The sequence below is a fragment of the Dicentrarchus labrax genome, unplaced genomic scaffold, assembly GCF_905237075.1.
Source record: "Dicentrarchus labrax unplaced genomic scaffold, dlabrax2021, whole genome shotgun sequence".
In the NCBI taxonomy this organism is placed as follows: Eukaryota; Metazoa; Chordata; class Actinopteri; family Moronidae; genus Dicentrarchus; species Dicentrarchus labrax.
The window spans coordinates 18043927-18062849 of NW_026136703.1; the positions used below are offsets into that span (position 1 = coordinate 18043927).

The 18923-nt window shown below is 37.3% G+C and overlaps 4 gene segments (V, D, J or C); 3 read left to right on the forward strand and 1 right to left on the reverse strand.

Annotated features, from left to right (window-relative positions):
- Window positions 1-1175: 1175 nt before the first annotated feature.
- Window positions 1176-18923, reverse strand: part of LOC127353606 (Ig kappa chain V-III region MOPC 63-like) — a 59937-nt gene continuing 42189 nt past the window's right edge. The window contains 2 exon segments of the V gene segment in view: window positions 1176-1702; window positions 2409-2444. Coding sequence covers window positions 1380-1702; window positions 2409-2444 — 359 coding nt within the window.
- The window catches only part of LOC127353871 (Ig kappa chain V-III region MOPC 63-like), a 44817-nt gene continuing 36294 nt past the window's right edge, over window positions 10401-18923 (forward strand). Inside the window, 2 exon segments of the V gene segment in view lie at window positions 10401-10511; window positions 10687-10985. Of these exon segments, the coding sequence occupies window positions 10460-10511; window positions 10687-10985 (351 nt within the window).
- The window catches only part of LOC127353862 (Ig kappa chain V region Mem5-like), a 78056-nt gene continuing 73107 nt past the window's right edge, over window positions 13975-18923 (forward strand). The window contains 2 exon segments of the V gene segment in view: window positions 13975-14093; window positions 14253-14554. Of these exon segments, the coding sequence occupies window positions 14045-14093; window positions 14253-14554 (351 nt within the window).
- Window positions 17391-18923, forward strand: part of LOC127353768 (Ig kappa chain V-III region MOPC 63-like) — a 69348-nt gene continuing 67815 nt past the window's right edge. The window contains 2 exon segments of the V gene segment in view: window positions 17391-17573; window positions 17666-17977. Of these exon segments, the coding sequence occupies window positions 17522-17573; window positions 17666-17977 (364 nt within the window).

The window sequence follows — 18923 nt, forward strand, 5'->3', positions numbered from 1 at the left end:
TGCTGTTAGGACTTCAAGGTGAGAAGTAGTGAGTTTCTTTTATGACCAGTTCGCTGTTTTTGTGGAATCTAGGCTTTGAAAATGTTCAATAAATAGTTAAAATAAAAAGTTATTTTCATTTCTGTGCCAACGGAAATACATTTTCATGCACACATTTCTTAAAAATGTATTTAAACTTTCATTTAATCTCCAGGATCAGATGCCAATCCATCTGTGACTCAGTCTCCTGTATCAAAGTCTGTTGGTGTGGGACAGACGGTCTCTCTGAGCTGTACAGCCAGTACAGGAGTTGATGATGATCTCAGTTGGTACCTGCAGAAACCTGGACAGCCTACCAAACTGTTGTTTTACAAAATAAGTAGCCGTCAGTCTGGTACTCCGAGTCGTTTCAACAGCAGTGGATCTGAACCTGAATTCACTCTGACAATCAGTGGGGTGCAGACTGAGGATGCAGGAGACTACTATTGTATGGGTGTATACAAGGGCCCGGTGTTCACACAGTGATTTGTCGTCGTACAAAAACCTCCCTCAGTCAGACCACATACAGTTTGCTGTGTTGCAGCTGTGAGTTTCTGCATCAGACTGACATGGTCGACTGGTTCACTGACAATCACTCTGTAGTTTCAGAGATGGAACGTAACAAAGTCTATTCACTCTAGTTCTGAGCACACTTTCAGATAACCTGCATGGAGGTATTTATATTTCATAAGACACTAGTTTCTTTCCAAAGAATACAACACAAAGCTTTTACTTGTACTTTCATTGAGAATTATGTAATTTATTTTCTTAATTTTAAAGTCAGTCAGAAAAACAGAAATACTCTGATGCATCTTGTACATTTATACTTCCCTTGAGAATGATACCACACATTTTCTTAAATGAAAATGATCATGTAAATGTTTTGCTCTAATGTATTTTTGTTTTGGCAGTTCAGGTTTTAGTTAGATGATAGATTCCCATCTTCAAGGTTTCCCTGTAGACCCTCTCAAAAGACACCATAACGTTACATCCTACAGAAATTATGTGAAGTTCATAATCAGTCAAAGAGGAAGTGAAAGTCAGATTTACATGAACATGATATCTGACTTTTGTTCCTCCAAGAATAAAACAAAGGCAGATGTAACAAACAGTAATGATTTCTTTAAAATCCATAAAAATGACTATCAGATAAAACGTGAGAGCATGAAGTATTTATTTCTCTGACAAATGCACAAAGAATACAGCATGTGACTGTAATAAAGTATAAATGTTTAAGGAAAGAATTGAAGACAAATGAAATGCAGAATGTCACATGTTAGTTAAGCAGACCTTCAATACAGCATGTTGGATTTGTTTCTAAGAGCAGAATTTGTCTCAGCAGATTCAGTGCTGTTGTTTTTTTACTCTGAGCAGCGGTCAGGGTCCAGGGTTTGAGTGACAGGGCTCTGTCCACTCAGACTGGCCTCACAACTCACTGAGCCCGCCTTCCTCCACTGGTCTGCAGAGAGGCTCAGGGTGCTGCTCCAGCTGTAGTGGCCGTCCCTCCCCAGGACCTCCAGGCTGTGTGACACCCCTGAGGAGCTGCTGCTGCCCCCCACCTTCCAGCCCAGACTCCAGGTTGAGGGGAAGCCCCCGCTGGCCAGACACACCAGTGTGGCACTGTCCTTCTGCAGCTCCTCTCTGGAGGGGGGGAGGACGGTCAGGGTGGGACGCACCACACCCACTGGAGGAGAGGGGGAGAAAAGAGAAAGTAATAAGAGTGAAGGCTTGGTAACAAATACAAACTACATACTAGTAATTTTCTATATTTGATTCAATAAAACAGAATAACTTGTGCTGCTGTTGCACTCATAAATCACTCAGTATCAGACCATCAGACACATCAACACTCAAGTGTAAATGCAACTAAAAAGGTAAATTGATGATGACTATTGATGACATCTTCATCTGTGTTTCATAATGTGTTACAGTGAATAACTCATCCCTGTGATAATTTTCTTCTGTTTAAACTGACACTGACACTCACTCACTCATGTGAATACAGTTAAAACCTTTGTCATCTGTCTCTTTCATTTCCTTTTCACTACATGTAAAATGAATGAACCGTGAACACAAAGATAAGCTGCATTTAACGATAAGATCGTGTTCGTGTTTAACAGGAATCACATTTTAAATTTTAATTTTAATTAATGAAATAAATAAATTAAATTATTTTTCAGTTAAACAATTTTGTTTCTGTACATTTTTAATGTTAAATAAATGTTGGTTTCTGTGAGGTTTACTCTCAGATGGTGAGATCAGCCTTATTTGCTAAAATAACAAAAATAATCAGCAACATACAAACACTGAACTGATCAGAGTCTCATTCAATATTTGATAATAGTCATATTTGCTATATGTTGTATGAAATAAAAATCTCTGGTACTTACAGTCAATGATGAGTTTGGTTCCTCCACCAAAAGTCCTCCACAGTGATACAAACTCATTAAGTGGCCGTACAAAAACCTCCTGCTCTGTGAACAAACATCTATCCACTGAAAACACTCTCTGATCTTACTAATAACACAGAAATAATTAACTATATTGAATGTACAAAATGTTTTTAATGATATGGATTGAAATTAGTGTATAAATAAATATTATTTTTTACTTTTCTACACCTGACAGGGAAACTATTACTGTCACCTTGTAACAAAGTAATTTGTTTCACAGTTTTATATCAGTTATTAAATGGTCAAATGCACATGATGCTTTTAAATAATAGTATTTTACAAACTCATATTAAGCAAAACTGAAATGTGTTATTTTATCTACAGTAAACAATGTAAGTAAATTGAAGACAAACAGACATATCATACCAACCACAGTGGACACAAACTTATCCTTAAATCCTCAACTGCACTTCTAATATAATCTATATGTATTCCATTAAGATCATAGATGGTGTAAATCCAAGCAGTATTTCTCCTGATTTTGTGTCCCACGTTGCCTTCAGTGTGTTGAGAGCAGAGAAATCATTTCCATAGAGAGGAGGCTTTGCATTGTCAGCTGATCCTCCAGTGAACTGAGAAGGTTTATAGTCCTGTGAGTTCAACACTGCAGGACTCAGATCTGTCAGTCAACACAGCAGAAACCACAACCACCATGACTCTCATCACCATCCTCATCTGGACGCTGGCCTGCTGCTGTTTTACAGGTTCATTTACTCAGCAACATTTCAAACACGATGTGCTGCCTTTTCTCTCATTTCTTTCTGCTGATAAATGAATGATTTGTTTTTGTCTGCAGGATGCAGCGGTCAGGTGACTGTGACTCAGCCTCCAGTAAAGATATCTACTCCAGGATCCACTGTCACTATCAGCTGTAAAACAAACCAAGCTGTTGGAAGTTGTGGTGCTGGTGAATGTATGTTCTGGTATCAACAGAAATCTGGACAGTCTCCAAAGCTCCTAATAAGACATGTCAGCATAAGACATTCAGGAACACCAGCTCGGTTTAGTGGCAGTGGAAGCAGCTCTGATTTCACTTTTACCATCAGTGGAGTTCAGACTGAAGATGCAGCAGTTTATTACTGTCAGAGTGTCCATAGTGGCCCAGTGTTCACACAGTGATTTGTCGTCGTACAAAAACCTCCCTCAGTCAGACTGCAGAGACACTGAGCTGTTACAGCAGGAACCGACTGCAGCTGCTGAAGAGGAAGAGACTCTGACACAGACCACTGAACACAGAGCTGACAGTAACCTCACAAAGCACAAACTACATATTCACACTAATAAATTAATATAAGTTTTTTTTTGATAATCTTTATAAAATACATTTTTTTATCTAATGCCACATTGCACTTGTTCATATTTACTGTCAAAAATAGAAAAAACGTGTATTGCCTGATCATATGAACATCAGAAAATGTATTGTTCATGTGTTATTTATTATATGTTCCTTTTGACATATTACTTTATAACTTTAAATTATAGAATTATTAGAAATTACCAAAATAGTGCCATTAATATGTACATAATCAATCCAACAATTTTATTATCAATTAAAAAAAAGCACACTGCTACAGACTATGTTTTATGTCTTTTTGCCCTGTGGGGCCCAAATTGACCCCAGAGTGAGGTCAATAATGTCACTGTGTAGGATAACATACACTTCTTTCTCTGTGATTGACTTTTTGGCAAATATTGAAATATACATTTGTTGATGAGATTATGAAATATTTTCTTATTTGGTGTAATAATACTTAATGGTCATTTTGTATCTTTGCTTTTTAGCAAATGTGCAAGTCTCTTTGTGGCCATAGGGAAGAGCTACCACTTTAATATGTTTCAACATATTGGATTTTAAAGGGCAGGGGAAAAGAAAGAAAAAACATTTAAGTGGAGAATGGGTTCATTTTGCAATCATTAATATATTTTTTTACACATTGGAGAATGTCGGACCTCAAAATAAGGAAATATTGCGAATGTCAAAATGTTCTTTATCAAAATTAGCATTTAGCTTTTGCATCCTATTTAAAGATGATCATATGTTTTTGATGTAAAATCTCAGTCATAAAATAAATGGGGGAATACATTCTCTGCATTTGACCCATTTTAAGTACTATAGGGAATGGGCACTGATGGAGGGGGAAACCAGAGCACCCAGAGGAAAGATAGAGAGAACATGCAAACACCACACAGAAAGGCCTGCCCCAACCGGGAGTCAAACCTTCAGAAGCTTCTTGCTAGGAGATAACAACGCTAACCACTGAACACATTTCTTTGTCCTACTATCACAACTGAAACATGATGAACAGATTAATACATGATGATGAAAATACTTTACAAAATCAATATCATGTATTAAGTTATTGAACCTGGAATGCCAGCCTGCATCTATTTATGAGCACAAAGGCTTCAACGGAGACTTTGCAAAGTCAGAAACATTCAGAGAGATGAAGAACAGAAAGTCTAAAGTTTCTACATTTGCTTAATCAGTCCACAGGGAGATGGAACCTATACTTACTCCACCTCATCTCTTCCTCACAGTTTGACAAAGACAGGTGTGTCCACATATGTTTTGCATGATTTTAAAGCATCACTGCTCCTCAGAGTTTAAGTTCTGATGTCACAGAGAGTCTGAACTGTTTTCATGCACTCACACTGAAAACTGCATCAGGATGAAGTTGCCAATAACTCTGTTTGTCATGTTGGGTTTTCTGAGTCAGGGTGAGAAGTTTTTATACAATTTATCAAAACCTGTTAAATTGTTATTTTCAGTGTAAATATCACTTACCTTGCCTTTTACCTCAAATCTGTTTTAATCAATGACTATTAATTTATTATAATCTGAACTGCTGATTCTCAAGATTTATATTTAATTTTTCATTTCAGAGTCTTCTGCAAACAATTTTCTGACTCAGACTGACAAATCCAAGTCTGTTAGTTCTGGAGGGACTGTGACCATCAGCGCCACAGGGAGTTCAAATATTGGTGCTGATCTCAGTTGGTACCTTCAGAAACCTGGACAGGCTCCCAAACTTCTTATATACTGGGCATCAACTCTAAACTCGGGAACTCCGTCTCGATTCAGTGGCAGTAGATCTGGTTCTCGCTACACTATGACCATCAGTGGTGTTCAGGCTGAAGATGCTGGAGATTATTACTGTCTGGGCTTGCATAGCGATGGGACATTCACACAGTGATTTAGAGCCGTACAAAAACCTCCTTCAGTTTGACTGAAATGAAATCGGCCTGCTGCAGGTGCAGAGGGTTGGTGAAGAGACTGTGAAGGGGATAACTGGTCCAGTGAACACAACAGTCATCAAGCAGAACCACAATGAATCTAAATAAAACTGAAACAGACTCACAGACACTCTTCCTTATACAGTTTTTACAGTCACTTACTTGAATTTATTTATGAGTATGCTGGAAAAGTTAAATTCATTTAGGTGATTTTGTTCTCAAAATGCTATATAATTAGAAAATCATATTAAGCAGTGCTAAAAATATAATATTTATTTACAGTAAACCCTGTAAGTAAATGAAAAGCAGACAAACAGCTTTGTCATGGTTCATGGTTGCTGGTATCACATATACAGTGCCCACCATCTCTGCTTAAGTGCCATTAAGCAAGGCCCGAACCCTGAAACTGCTCCAGAGGCTCTGCACTGCAGATGATGCTGATTGGTGCTCCAACCTCTTAGTTGTATGTTTTGGGGCATTGGGAGACACAGATTTCGATGACCTTAATGGGCAATAAAATTATAATTTCTTTCTACTCTTTGTAACATAAAAGACCAACAACTTCATAAAGTTATTTATCAGTTCTAGCTTTATTAGAAAAAACATCAATCATCAACATGACAGTTATTAAGCACACTCACATCTAGCTGCTGAGCTACACACATTACTCTCCAAGTTGTTGTTGTCCAACACTTTACAGCAGTGTTGTTCTCTGTCACACAAAGCTTTACTTTCCTCTACAAACATTAAAACTCATATTGATCAGAGCAGCAGGTTTGTTCCTCCTGCTCCCCCCACACAGAGCTCCTGTCCTGGGCTTCAGTGAGCCCCTCTAGCCCTCACACTGGCTCCTGTGGAGGGACTGGGTCTGGCTGTGGTCATGATGGAGGACCTTGCAGGAGTACAGCTCTCCTTTCATCCAGCGCTCCTGGCTCAGGCTCAGGGTGCTGCTGCTGCTGTAGCGTCCGCTCTTCTCCTCCTCTGAGCTGGTCTGGACCCCCTCTGTCACCTCCATACCGTCCACCTCCCAGCTCACCGTGGCTCCCTGAGGAGAGTAGCCGGTCAGCAGGCAGGCCAGCGTGGCCGAGCCCCCAGAGAGCTGCTCAGAGGAGGGGGGAAGCAGAGAGACTGAGGGCCTGACCATGGGGCCAGCTGGAGGGGAGAGCAGAGACACACAAGGAGCAGATTAACTTCCTCTGTAGGACAGACAGCTGAACATGAAACACTTATGATATATGACAGAGGTTAACACTACTGTGGATTAGCTGTGTGCACGATACTGTGATCAGACAGAGGCGAGGAGGTGAGACATGGGAGGAGTAAGTAAAACAAAAGGATAAAACTTGATTCAATTTTGACATTTATAATAATGAATCGTCTACTGTGGCACTGAGAATTAGACAATGAATGCAACATGACTTACGTGTAAATGTAATAGATATTTGTAATAATTGATCCTAGATTTTAACATCAGTTTGTGACAGTAAGTAATTATTCTCTGCAATGATTTTCTTGTTTTAAAAACATGATGTCTGTATTCAGTTAAAGACTTCGTCATCTGTCTTTTTCACTTCCTTTTCACAATTTCAAACTCATGAACTGTGAACACAATCTGCAGCTACACTGTACGTACACATTAACTCACTTATTTGTTTTAACAGCATTCACATCAGATTTTAGACCTAACAAACATTAAAACATAGGATAATTAAAAATGTTGTGTTTTTGCCCAAATATTAAAATGCTGCTCAGACAAATTTTGTAACCACACTTGTGGTGATATTTTATTGCCAAAAGACTTTTATATTATATTTTCTTTTCAATCAAATATCTGTTGAATAACATTATCTATAGTACTAAAAAATATATTTATCTCTGCATAAAGTTTGCCAAAATATGACATCAGCCAAGCTTTAATAATGAAAAAATAAAATAAAATGTAACATACAAAACACCCTCATTTATTTCTTCTTTTACCACATTATTTATGCAAAATGCTGAATAATCTGTACAAAAGAAATCTCTGGTACTTACAGTGTATGATGAGTTTGGTTCCTCCACCAAAAGTCCACCACAGTGATACCAACTCATTAAGTGGCCGTACAAAAACCTCCTGCACTGTGAACAAACATCTATCCACTGAAAACACTCTCTAATTGTACTAAAAACATAGAAAGAATAAACTTTATTGAATCTACAAAACCTTTTTAGTTATATGGATTGAAATTAGTGTATAAATAAATTTTTTTTTTTTTCACTTTTCTACACCTGACAGGGAAACTATTACAGTCACCTTGTAACAAAATGTCATTTGTTTCACAGTTTTATATCAGTTATTAAATAATCAAATGCACCTGATGCTTTTAAATAATAATATTTTACAAACTCATATTAAGCAAAACTGAAATGTGTTTATATTTATTTATCCACAGTAAACAATGTAAGTAAATTCAAGGCAGACAAACAAACATATCATACCAACCACAGTGGACACAAACTTATCCTTAAATCCTCAACTGCACTTCTAATATAAATATTTCCTTGTATTCCATTAAGATCATAGATGGTGTAAATCCAAGCAGTATTTCTCCTGATTCTGTGTCCCACGTTGCCTTCAGTGTGTTGAGAGCAGAGAAATAATTTCCATAGAGAGGAGGCTTTGCATCGTCAGCTGATCCTCCAGTGAACTGAGAAGGTTTATAGTCCTGTGAGTTCAACACTGCAGGACTCAGATCTGTCAGTCAACACAGCAGAAACCACAACCACCATGACTCTCATCACCATCCTCATCTGGACGCTGGCCTGCTGCTGCCTTAGAGGTCAGAATTGTTATTAAAGAAATTCAGTATTTTTTAACTCTGAAATGAAATACAGATTTATCCCAGTTAAAGCAATTCAATTATTAACAATCCCAGTTCTGATTGCTTAACTTCTCTTTTTTTCCCCTAATTTTTTCAGGATCTAATGGTCAAGTGACTGTGAATCAACCTGCTGTAGTCACATCTTCACTTGGATCCTCAGTCACTCTGACCTGTAAAACCAACCCAAAGGTTTATGTTTGGTCAGATGGAGATAGTAGAGTATATTGGTATCAGCAGAAATCTGGAGAAGCTCCTAAATTGGTCATCAACTTGGGTAAAAATCCTACAAGCGAGTTTTCTTCTAGATTCTCTGGCAGAGGAGACGGAGTGAACGCTGAGATGACCATCAGTGGAGTTCAGACTGCAGATGCAGCAGTTTATTACTGTCAGAGTTACCACGAAATAAACAGTGCTAGGGTGTTCACACAGTGATTTGTCGTCGTACAAAAACCTCCCTCAGTCAGACTGCAGAGACACTGAGCTGTTACAGCAGGAACCGACTGCAGCTGCTGAAGAGGAAGAGACTCTGACACAGACCACTGAACACAGAGCTGACAGTAACCTCACCAAACACAAACTTTATTCTCATCTCTGGTTTTCTTTTCAAAGTATTTTTAAATCATTTTTAAACTTAAGCAGATACTAGATACCTTAGTCCAGTGATCAGGCCTCTAACTGCAACAGCGTTGTTTATTCCATGCCCCAATTCAGAAAGTATTTTTTTGAATCACCTGTAACCACCTGCCCCAAATCATTCAGAAATTAGCTTTTATTTCTGAGCCAAAAAATATGCTGCTTTAGACTTTTAGACCATCGTATTTAGAGAAGCTACTCGGCCCCAAACTAGTAAATGCCACTAGAATATTCCTATTGACTATATCTCTAGATGGTCATTATGTATTCTCAATTTTTATGATCTTTTGGCTCGCTGTCTGCTGTGATCCTGATAAAAAAACATTTACATCTTGGACCTGGTTGCTGTTCTTCCAGCAAACATAATTCAAACCAAACTCAATGAACAAAACCAAAAACAAACCAAAAGACTAATATAAATAAAACTAATGTCCAAAGTCTGTATCAAATGAAATTATCGTTTAGAACAGAATACTTTGGAAACATGTTCTTACCAGTGATAGAGAATATTTCTACCAACATTGTTTTAAAACAAATGTCTCACACTGATAGACATACAAACCAATACAAATATCAAAATATACTATATAATGGTTGTTGATCCAGAGTAGAAGATACAAAAATAACCAGAATATCATAACACTTATTTTAAAGTATAGTATAGGATCCCTTCTCTTGCTTACTGGAACATTTGTCCTCTTAATCTTCCCCCAGTCTCAATCTCTACTCTGGTGTAGCAAAGAACAAATATATTTAATATTTGATCCCCAGCTCCTCTCTGGTCCCAATATTAATTGTTTTTGTAAACTTGGATTTGTGATGACTTCCGCACACACATTGTATTGTCCAATTCTAACTTGTGGTGACAAATGAACTCAAACGAGGATTACACTACTTTCTCTGACTGTTACAGTTTTAGTCAAGTCAAGTCAGTCAAGTTAGCTTTATTTTCAAAATATGCTATATGCACAACATACAGCACAGATGAAATTACAGTCCTGGACAAATATTAAATATGTTAAATATGTTTGTATGAATCTTCAGTGAGAACAGATTTGGCCTGAAACTGATGTAACTGCAGACAGATGATTTTCTTTAGAATTTAAACCAAACATTTTCTCTCCTCACACAAACACATATATTTGTTTGATGATGAAGGTGCTGCTTTGAATGACTGAATGCATCACTGCTCCTAAACCAGTTTAAGATGAACCACTGAGACAAGTGTGTGCAGTCTGTCTGACAGTGAGATTAATCATCATGATGATGTTACTGATTCCACTGCTGACCACGCTGCTGTTAGGACTTCAAGGTGAGAAGTAGTGAGTTTCTTTTATGACCAGTTTGCTGTTATTGTGGAATCTAGGCTTTGAAAATGTTCAATAAAAAGTTAAAATAAAAAGTTATTTTAATTTCTGTGCTAACGGAAATACATTTTCATGCACAAATTTCTTAAAAATGTATTTAAACTTTCATTTAATCTCCAGGATCAGATGCCAATCCATCTGTGACTCAGTCTCCTGTATCAAAGTCTGTTGGTGTGGGACAGACGGTCTCTCTGAGCTGTACAGCCAGTACAGGAGTTGATGATGATCTCAGTTGGTACCTGCAGAAACCTGGACAGCCTACCAAACTGTTGTTTTACAAAATAAGTAGCCATCAGTCTGGTACTCCGAGTCGTTTCAGCAGCAGTGGATCTGAACCTGAATTCACTCTGACAATCAGTGGGGTTCAGGCTGAGGATGCAGGAGACTACTACTGTATGGGAGCATATACGAGTGGGTCTCACAGTGATTTATCGTCGTACAAAAACCTCCCTCAGTCAGACCACATACAGTTTGCTGTGTTGCAGCATTGAGTTTCTGCATCAGACTGACATGGTCGACTGGTTCACTGACAATCACTCTGTAGTTTCAGAGGTGGAACGTAACAAAGTCTATTCACTCTAGTTCTGAGCACACTTTCAGATAACTGGCATGAAAGTATTTATATTTCATAAGAATACAACACAAAGCTTTTACTTGTACTTTCATTGAGAATTATGTAATTCATTTTCTTAAATCTAAAGTCAGTCAGAAAAACAGAAATACTCTGATGCATCTTGCACATTTATACTTCCCTTGAGAATGATACCACACATTTTCTTTAATGAAAATGATAATGTAAATGTTTTGCTCTAATGTATTTTTGTTTTGGCAGTTCATGTTTTAGTTAGATGATAGATTCCCATCATTTTCAAGGTTTCCCTGTAGACCCTCTCAAAGGACACCATAACGTTACATTCTACAGAAATTAAGTTCATAATCAGTCAAAGAGGAAGTGAAAGTCAGATTTACATGAACATGATATCTGACTTTTGTTCCTCCAAGAATAAAACAACGGCAGATGTAACAAACAGTAATGATTTCTTTAAAGTCCATAAAAATGACTATCAGATGAAACGTGAGAGCATGAAATATTTATTTCTCTAACAAAAGCACAAAGAATACAGCATGTGACTGTAAGAAAGTATAAATGTTTAAGGAAAGAATTGAAGACAAATGAAATGCAGAATGTCACATGTTAGTTAAGCAGACCTTCAATACAGCATCTTGGATTTGTTTCTAAGGGAAGAATTTGTCTCAGCAGATTCAGTGCTGTTGTTTCTTTACTCTGAGCAGCGGTCAGGGTCCAGGGTTCAAGTGTAAATGCAACTAAAAAGGTTAATTGATGATGACTATTGATGACATCTTCATCTGTGTCTTATAATGTGTGACAGTGAATAACTCATCCCTGTGATGATTTTCTTCTGTTTAAACTGACAGAGCTGAAACACTCATGTGAATACAGTTAAAACCTTTGTCATCTGTCTCTTTCACTTCCTTTTCACTACATGTAAAATTAATGAACCGTGAACACAAAGATAAGCTGCATTTAACGCTAAGATCATGTTCGTGTTTAACAGGAATCACATTTTAAAAACAGTTTTAATGTAAATTAATGAAACTAATAAATGTAAATTAAAAAAAATTCTGCTGACAGTAACCTCACCAAGCACAAACTACACATTCACACTAATAAATTAATAAAAGTTTTTTTTTGATAATCTTTATAAAATATATATTTTTATTCTAATGACACATCGCATTCTGTTCATATTTACTGTCAAAAATAGAGAAAATGTGTATTGCCTGATAATATGAACATCAGAAAATGTATTGTTCATGTGTTATTTATCATATGTTCCTTTTGACATATGAAAATTTAAATTAACAAAATAGTGCCATCAATATTTACATAATCAATCCAACATTTTTATTATCAATTAAAAAAAACATACTGCTACAGACTTTGTTTTATGTGTTTTTGCCCTGTGTTTAGCTGCCTTCTCACTACCTCTCCAGTCATTACTGATTCTGCCACTCCCACCCGTGTTTCCGCTCATCTGAGCTTTCCCGGCAATCTCCTCACCTGCCTCTCATTCCCCTTATCAGTCACTCATTCATATACTGGTGAAGCTCCACTTGCGCTGGCCTCTTTCTGCCTGTTCTGTCTGTTTTTTGACTTCTGACCTTTTTTTTGGCATGATTAAAAGTTCTGAACATTACCTTACTGCCTCTGAAGGCAGCTTTCTGATTCAATCCTGTCTGTGTTTTCTGGGCCCTCACTCTGGGGCCTAATTATTATAGTGAGGTCAATAATGTCACTGTGTAGGATAACATACATTTCTTTCTCTGTGATTGACTTTTTGGCAAATATTGAAATTTTTAAATACATTTGTTGATGAGATTATGAAATATTTTCTTATTTGGTGTAATAATATTTAATGGTAATTTTGTATCTTTGCTCTTTAGGAAATGTGCAAGTCTCTTTGTGGCCATAGGGAAGAGCTACTACTTTAATATGCTTCTACATATTGGATTTTAAAGGGCAGGGGAAAAGGGGAGAAAAAATAAAAATTTAAGTGGAGAATGGGTTAATTTTGCAATCATTAATATAAGTTTTTACACATGCAGCACTGGAGAATGTAGGACCTCAAAATAAGGAAATAATGCGAATGTCAAAATGTTCTTCATCAAAATTAGCATTTAGCTTTTGCATCCTCTTTTATAAGATAATCATATGTTTTTGATGTAAAATCTTAGTCATAAAATAAATTTAATTAAGAATATACTTCCCCATGGGGAAATACATTATTTGTATTTGACCCATCTTAAGTACTTTAAAGAATGGGCACTGATGGAGGGGGAAACCAGAGCACCCAGAGGAAAGATGGGAAGAACATGCAAACACCACACAGAAAGGCCTGCCCCAACCGGGAGTCAAACCTTCAGGAGCTTCTTGCTAGGAGATAACAGTGCTAACGACTGAATGCTAATAATAGCCTAGGAAAATAAAACGTATTTTCTGAAAATAAAAGCCTGGTGACACTGAGGTTAAGTTACATTAATAGTGTCTGTTTGAATGTATAATTTATTTGTTCTACTATCACAACTGAAACATGATGAACAGATTGATACATGATCATGAAAATACTTTACAAAATCAATATCATGTTGTTCCCAGCAGAGGGCAGCCTGCATCTATTTATGAGCACAAAGGCTTCTGGGAGACTTTGCAAAGTCAGAAACATTCAGAGAGATGAAGAACAGAAAGTCTAAAGTTTCTACATTTGCTTAATCAGTCCACAGGGAGATGGAACCTATACTTACTCCACCTCATCTCTTCCTCACAGTTTGACAAAGACAGGTGTGTCCACATATGTTTTGCATGATTTTAAAGCATCACTGCTCCTCAGAGTTTAAGTTCTGATGTCACAGAGAGTCTGAACTGTTTTCATGCACTCACACTGAAAACTGCATCAGGATGAAGTTGCCAATAACTCTGTTTGTCATGTTGGGTTTTCTGAGTCAGGGTGAGAAGTTTTTATACAATTTATCAAAACCTGTTAAATTGTTATTTTCAGTGTAAATATCACTTACCTTGCCTTTTACCTTTACCCTTATTCAGTGACTAATTTATTATAATCTGAACTGCTGATTCTCAAGATTTATATTTATTTTTTTCATTTCAGAGTCTTCTGCAAACAATTTTCTGACTCAGACTGACAAATCCAAGTCTTTTAGTCCTGGAGGGACTGTGACCATCAGCGCCACAGGGAGTTCAAATATTGGTGCTGATCTCAGTTGGTACCTTCAGAAACCTGGACAGGCTCCCAACCTTCTTATATACCAGGCATCAACTCTAAACTCGGGAACTCCGTCTCGATTCAGTGGCAGTAGATCTGGTTCCCACTACACTCTGACCATCAGTGGTGTTGAGGCTGAAGATGCTGGAGATTATTTCTGTCTGGGCTTCCATGGTGGTGGAGCGTTCACACAGTGATTTAGAGCCGTACAAAAACCTCCTTCAGTTTGACTGAAGTTAAATCGGCCTGCTGCAGGTGCAGAGGGTTGGTGAAGAGACCGTGAAGAGGATAAATGGTTCAGTGCACACAACAGTCATCAAGCAGAACCACAATGAATCTAAATAAAACTGAAACGAACTCACAGACACTCTTCCAAATACAGTTGTTACAGTCACTGACTTGAATTTGTTTATGAGTATGCTGGAAAAGTTAAATTCATTTTGTACTATAGCCACATTGTCTCCACCAATAGCTGCATAAAACAAGATAAAATTGCAGAAGCCCAAACAAACAAATATTTCTAATAATTTAATCCGGATGATTTTGTTCTCAAAATGCAATATAATTAGAAACTCATATTAAGCAGTGTTAAAAATATAATATTTATTTACAGTAAACCCTGTAAGTAAATGAAAAAGAAGACAAACAGCTTTCTCATGGTTCATGGTTGCTGGTATCACATCTACAGTGCCCACCCTCTCTGCTTAAGTGCCATTGAGCAAGGCACCGAACCCTGAAACTGCTCCAGAGGCTCTGCACTGCAGATGATGCTGATTGGTGCTCCAACCTCTTAGTTGTATGTTTGGGGGCGTTGGGAGACACAGATTTCAATGACCTTAATGTGCAAAAAATTATAATTTCTTTCTACTCTTCGTAACATAAAAGACCAAACACTTCATAAAGTTATTTATCAGTTCAAGCTTTATTAGCAAAAACATCAATCATCAACATGACAGTTATTAAGCACACTCACATCTAGCTGCCGAGCTACACACATTACTCTCTAAGTTGTTGTTGTCCAACACTTTACAGCAGTGTTGTTCTCTGTCTCACAAAGCTTTAGTTTCTTCTACAAACATTAAAACTCATATTGATCAGAGCAGCAGGTTTGTTCCTTCTGCTCCCCCCACACAGAGCTCCTGTCCTGGGCTTTAGTGAGCCCCTCTAGCCCTCACACTGGCTCCTGTGGAGGGACTGGGTCTGGCTGTGGTCATGATGGAGGACCTTGCAGGAGTACAGCTCTCCTTTCATCCAGCGCTCCTGGCTCAGGCTCAGGGTGCTGCTGCTGCTGTAGCGTCCGCTCTTCTCCTCCTCTGAGCTGGTCTGGACCCCCTCTGTCACCTCCGTACCATCCACCTCCCAACTCACCGCGGCTCCCTGAGGAGAGTAGCTGGTCAGCAGGCAGGCCAGCGTGGCCGAGCCCCCAGAGAGCTGCTCAGAGGAGGGGGGAAGCAGAGAGACTGAGGGCCTGACCATGGGGCCAGCTGGAGGGGAGAGCAGAGACACACAAGGAGCAGATTAACTGTATCTGTAGGACAGACAGCTGAACATGAGACACTTATGATACATGACAGAGGTTAACACTGCTGTGGATTAGCTGTGTACAAATAAATCTAACATTACTTATTTGTAAATGTAATAGATATTTCTAATAACTGATCCTTAACCTATAGTTTCATGTTTTATCATGTTTGACAGTAAATAAGTAATCTCTCCAATGATTTTCTTGTTTTAAAAACATAATCCAATCCAATCCAATCCAACTTTATTTGTTAAGCACTTTAAAACAACCAAAGTTGACCAAAGTGCTGTACAGGAGAATAAATAAGACATCATAAATAAAAGACATAACAGCTCACATGAGGCGCAAAATAACATATAATACAACAATAAAATGAAAAGACATAAATAAAAATAATAACCATGCAATAATGTCTGTATTCAGTTAAAGACTTTGTCATCTGTCTGTTTCACTTCCTTTTCACCATTTCAAACTTATGAACTGTGAACACAATCTGCAGCTACACTGTACGTACAAATTAATTCACTTGTTTTAACAGCATTCACATCAGATTTTATACCTAACAAACATTAAAACATAGGATAATTAAAAATGTTGTGTTTTTGCCCAAATATTAAAATGTTGCTCAGACAAATTTTGTAACCACACTTGTGGTGATATTTTATTGCCAAAAGACTTTTATATTATATATTTTTTTCAATCAAATATCTGTTGAATAACATTATCTATAGCACTAAAAATACATTTATCTCTGCATAAAGCTTGCCAAAATATGACATCAGCCAAGCTTTAATAATGAAAAAATAAAATAAAATGCAACATATAAAACACCCACATTTATTTCTTTTTTTACCACATTATTTATGCAAAATGCTGAATAATCTGTGTAAAAGAAATATCTGGTACTTACAGTGTATGATGAGTTTGGTTCCTCCACCAAAAGTCCACCACAGTGATACAAACTCATTAAGTGGCCGTACAAAAACCTCCTGCACTGTGAACAACCATCTATCCACTGAAAACACTCTCTAATTGTACTAAAAACATAGAAAGAATAAACTTTATTGAATCTACAAAACCTTTTTAGTGATATAGATTGAAATTTGTGTATAAATAAATATTTTTTTTCACTTTTCTACACCTGATGGAGAAATTGTCATAATGTCTTTGCAACAAAGTTGTTTGTTCCACAATTTTATATCAGTTGATAAATGGCTCAATGAACATCATGTTTCTAAATAATAATATTTTACAAATTCATGTTGTGAATAGTACTGAAATATATAATGTATTTACAGTAAACAATGTAAGTAAATTAAAGGCAGACAAACAGACATATCATACCAACCACAGTGGACACAAACTTATCCTTAAATCCTCAACTGCACTTCTAAAATAAATATTTCCTTGTATTCCATTAAGATCATAGATGGTGTAAATCCAAACAGTATTTCTCCTGATTTTGTGTCCCACGTTGCCTTCAGTGTGTTGAAAGCAGAGAAATCATTTCCATAGAGAGGAGGCTTTGCATCGTCAGCTGATCCTCCAGTGAACTGAGAAGGTTTATAGTCCTGTGAGTTCAACACTGCAGGACTCAGATCTGTCAGTCAACACAGCAGAAACCACAACCACCATGACTCTCATCACCATCCTCATCTGGACGCTGGCCTGCTGCTGTTTTACAGGTTCATTCACTCAGCAACATTTCAAACATGATGTACTGCCTTTTCTCTCATTTCTTTCTGCTGATAAATGAATGATTTGTTTTTGTCTGCAGGATGCAGCGGTCAGGTGACTGTGACTCAGCCTCCAGTAAAGACATTTACTCCAGGATCCACTGTCACTATCACCTGTAAAACAAACCAAGCTGTTTACACATACAGTGATGGAGATCAGGCTATGTTCTGGTATCAACAGAAATCTGGACAGCCTCCAAAACTCCTGATAAAATATGTGAGCACACGTGAATCAGGAACACCAGCTCGGTTTAGTGGCAGTGGAAGCAGCTCTGACTTCACTTTGACCATCAGTGAAGTTCAGACTGAAGATGCAGCAGTTTATTACTGTCAGAGTGTCCATAGTGGTGTAGGGTTAACACAGTGATTTGTCGTCGTACAAAACCTCCCTCAGTCAGACTGCAGAGACACTGAGCTGTTACAACAGGAACCGACTGCAGCTGCTGAAGAGGAAGAGACTCTGACACAGACCACTGAACACAGAGCTGACAGTAACCTCACCAAGCACAAACTACACATTCACACTAATAAATTAATAAAAGTTTTTTTTTGATAATCTTTATAAAATATATTCCTGTTATCTAATGACACATCGCATTCTGTTCATATTTACTGTCAAAAAAGAGAAAACGTGTATTGTCTGATAATATGAACATCAGAAAATGTATTGTTCATGTGTTATTTATTATATGTTCCTTTTGACATATGAAAATCTAAATTAACAAAATTATACTATATTAGTATGTTCACCCTTTTTGGTTGGCACATTACAGTTCAGACCGATTTTTTGGCAAAAAGCCTATAAGAAGTTATCATGACATTTAATGATTATATAAATTAGCAGAAGAATTGTTCTATTGCATTCCACTATTTCAGCCCTGCCATTACAAAAATTACGGGTTGTGAAACTAATATTCGTTATTGTTGTTGTTATTTTTATTCCCAAATCCTCATTTTCCATAGATAGAGGTTTCAGTAGAAAATATGCAACTTTGTACTTTCACAAAGTACATTTACTCAACTGCTGTACTATGGTATATTTTGAGTAAGTAGCTACATGTAACTTGGTATCTGCTATATTCTAGTTGCAGAGCATTACATTTTAGAGGAAAATATACATATACCCTAACATAATTTTAACTTCAGGTCTGTCTGTCAACACAGCAGAAACCACAGCCACCATGACTCGCATCACCATCCTGATCCTGCTGAGGGCATTGTTCAAGACAAGGATTAAATGTTATTGGATTTGTTACAGGAAACGTAGGCAAACATTGTTTCAGGTCAGCATGGAGGCTG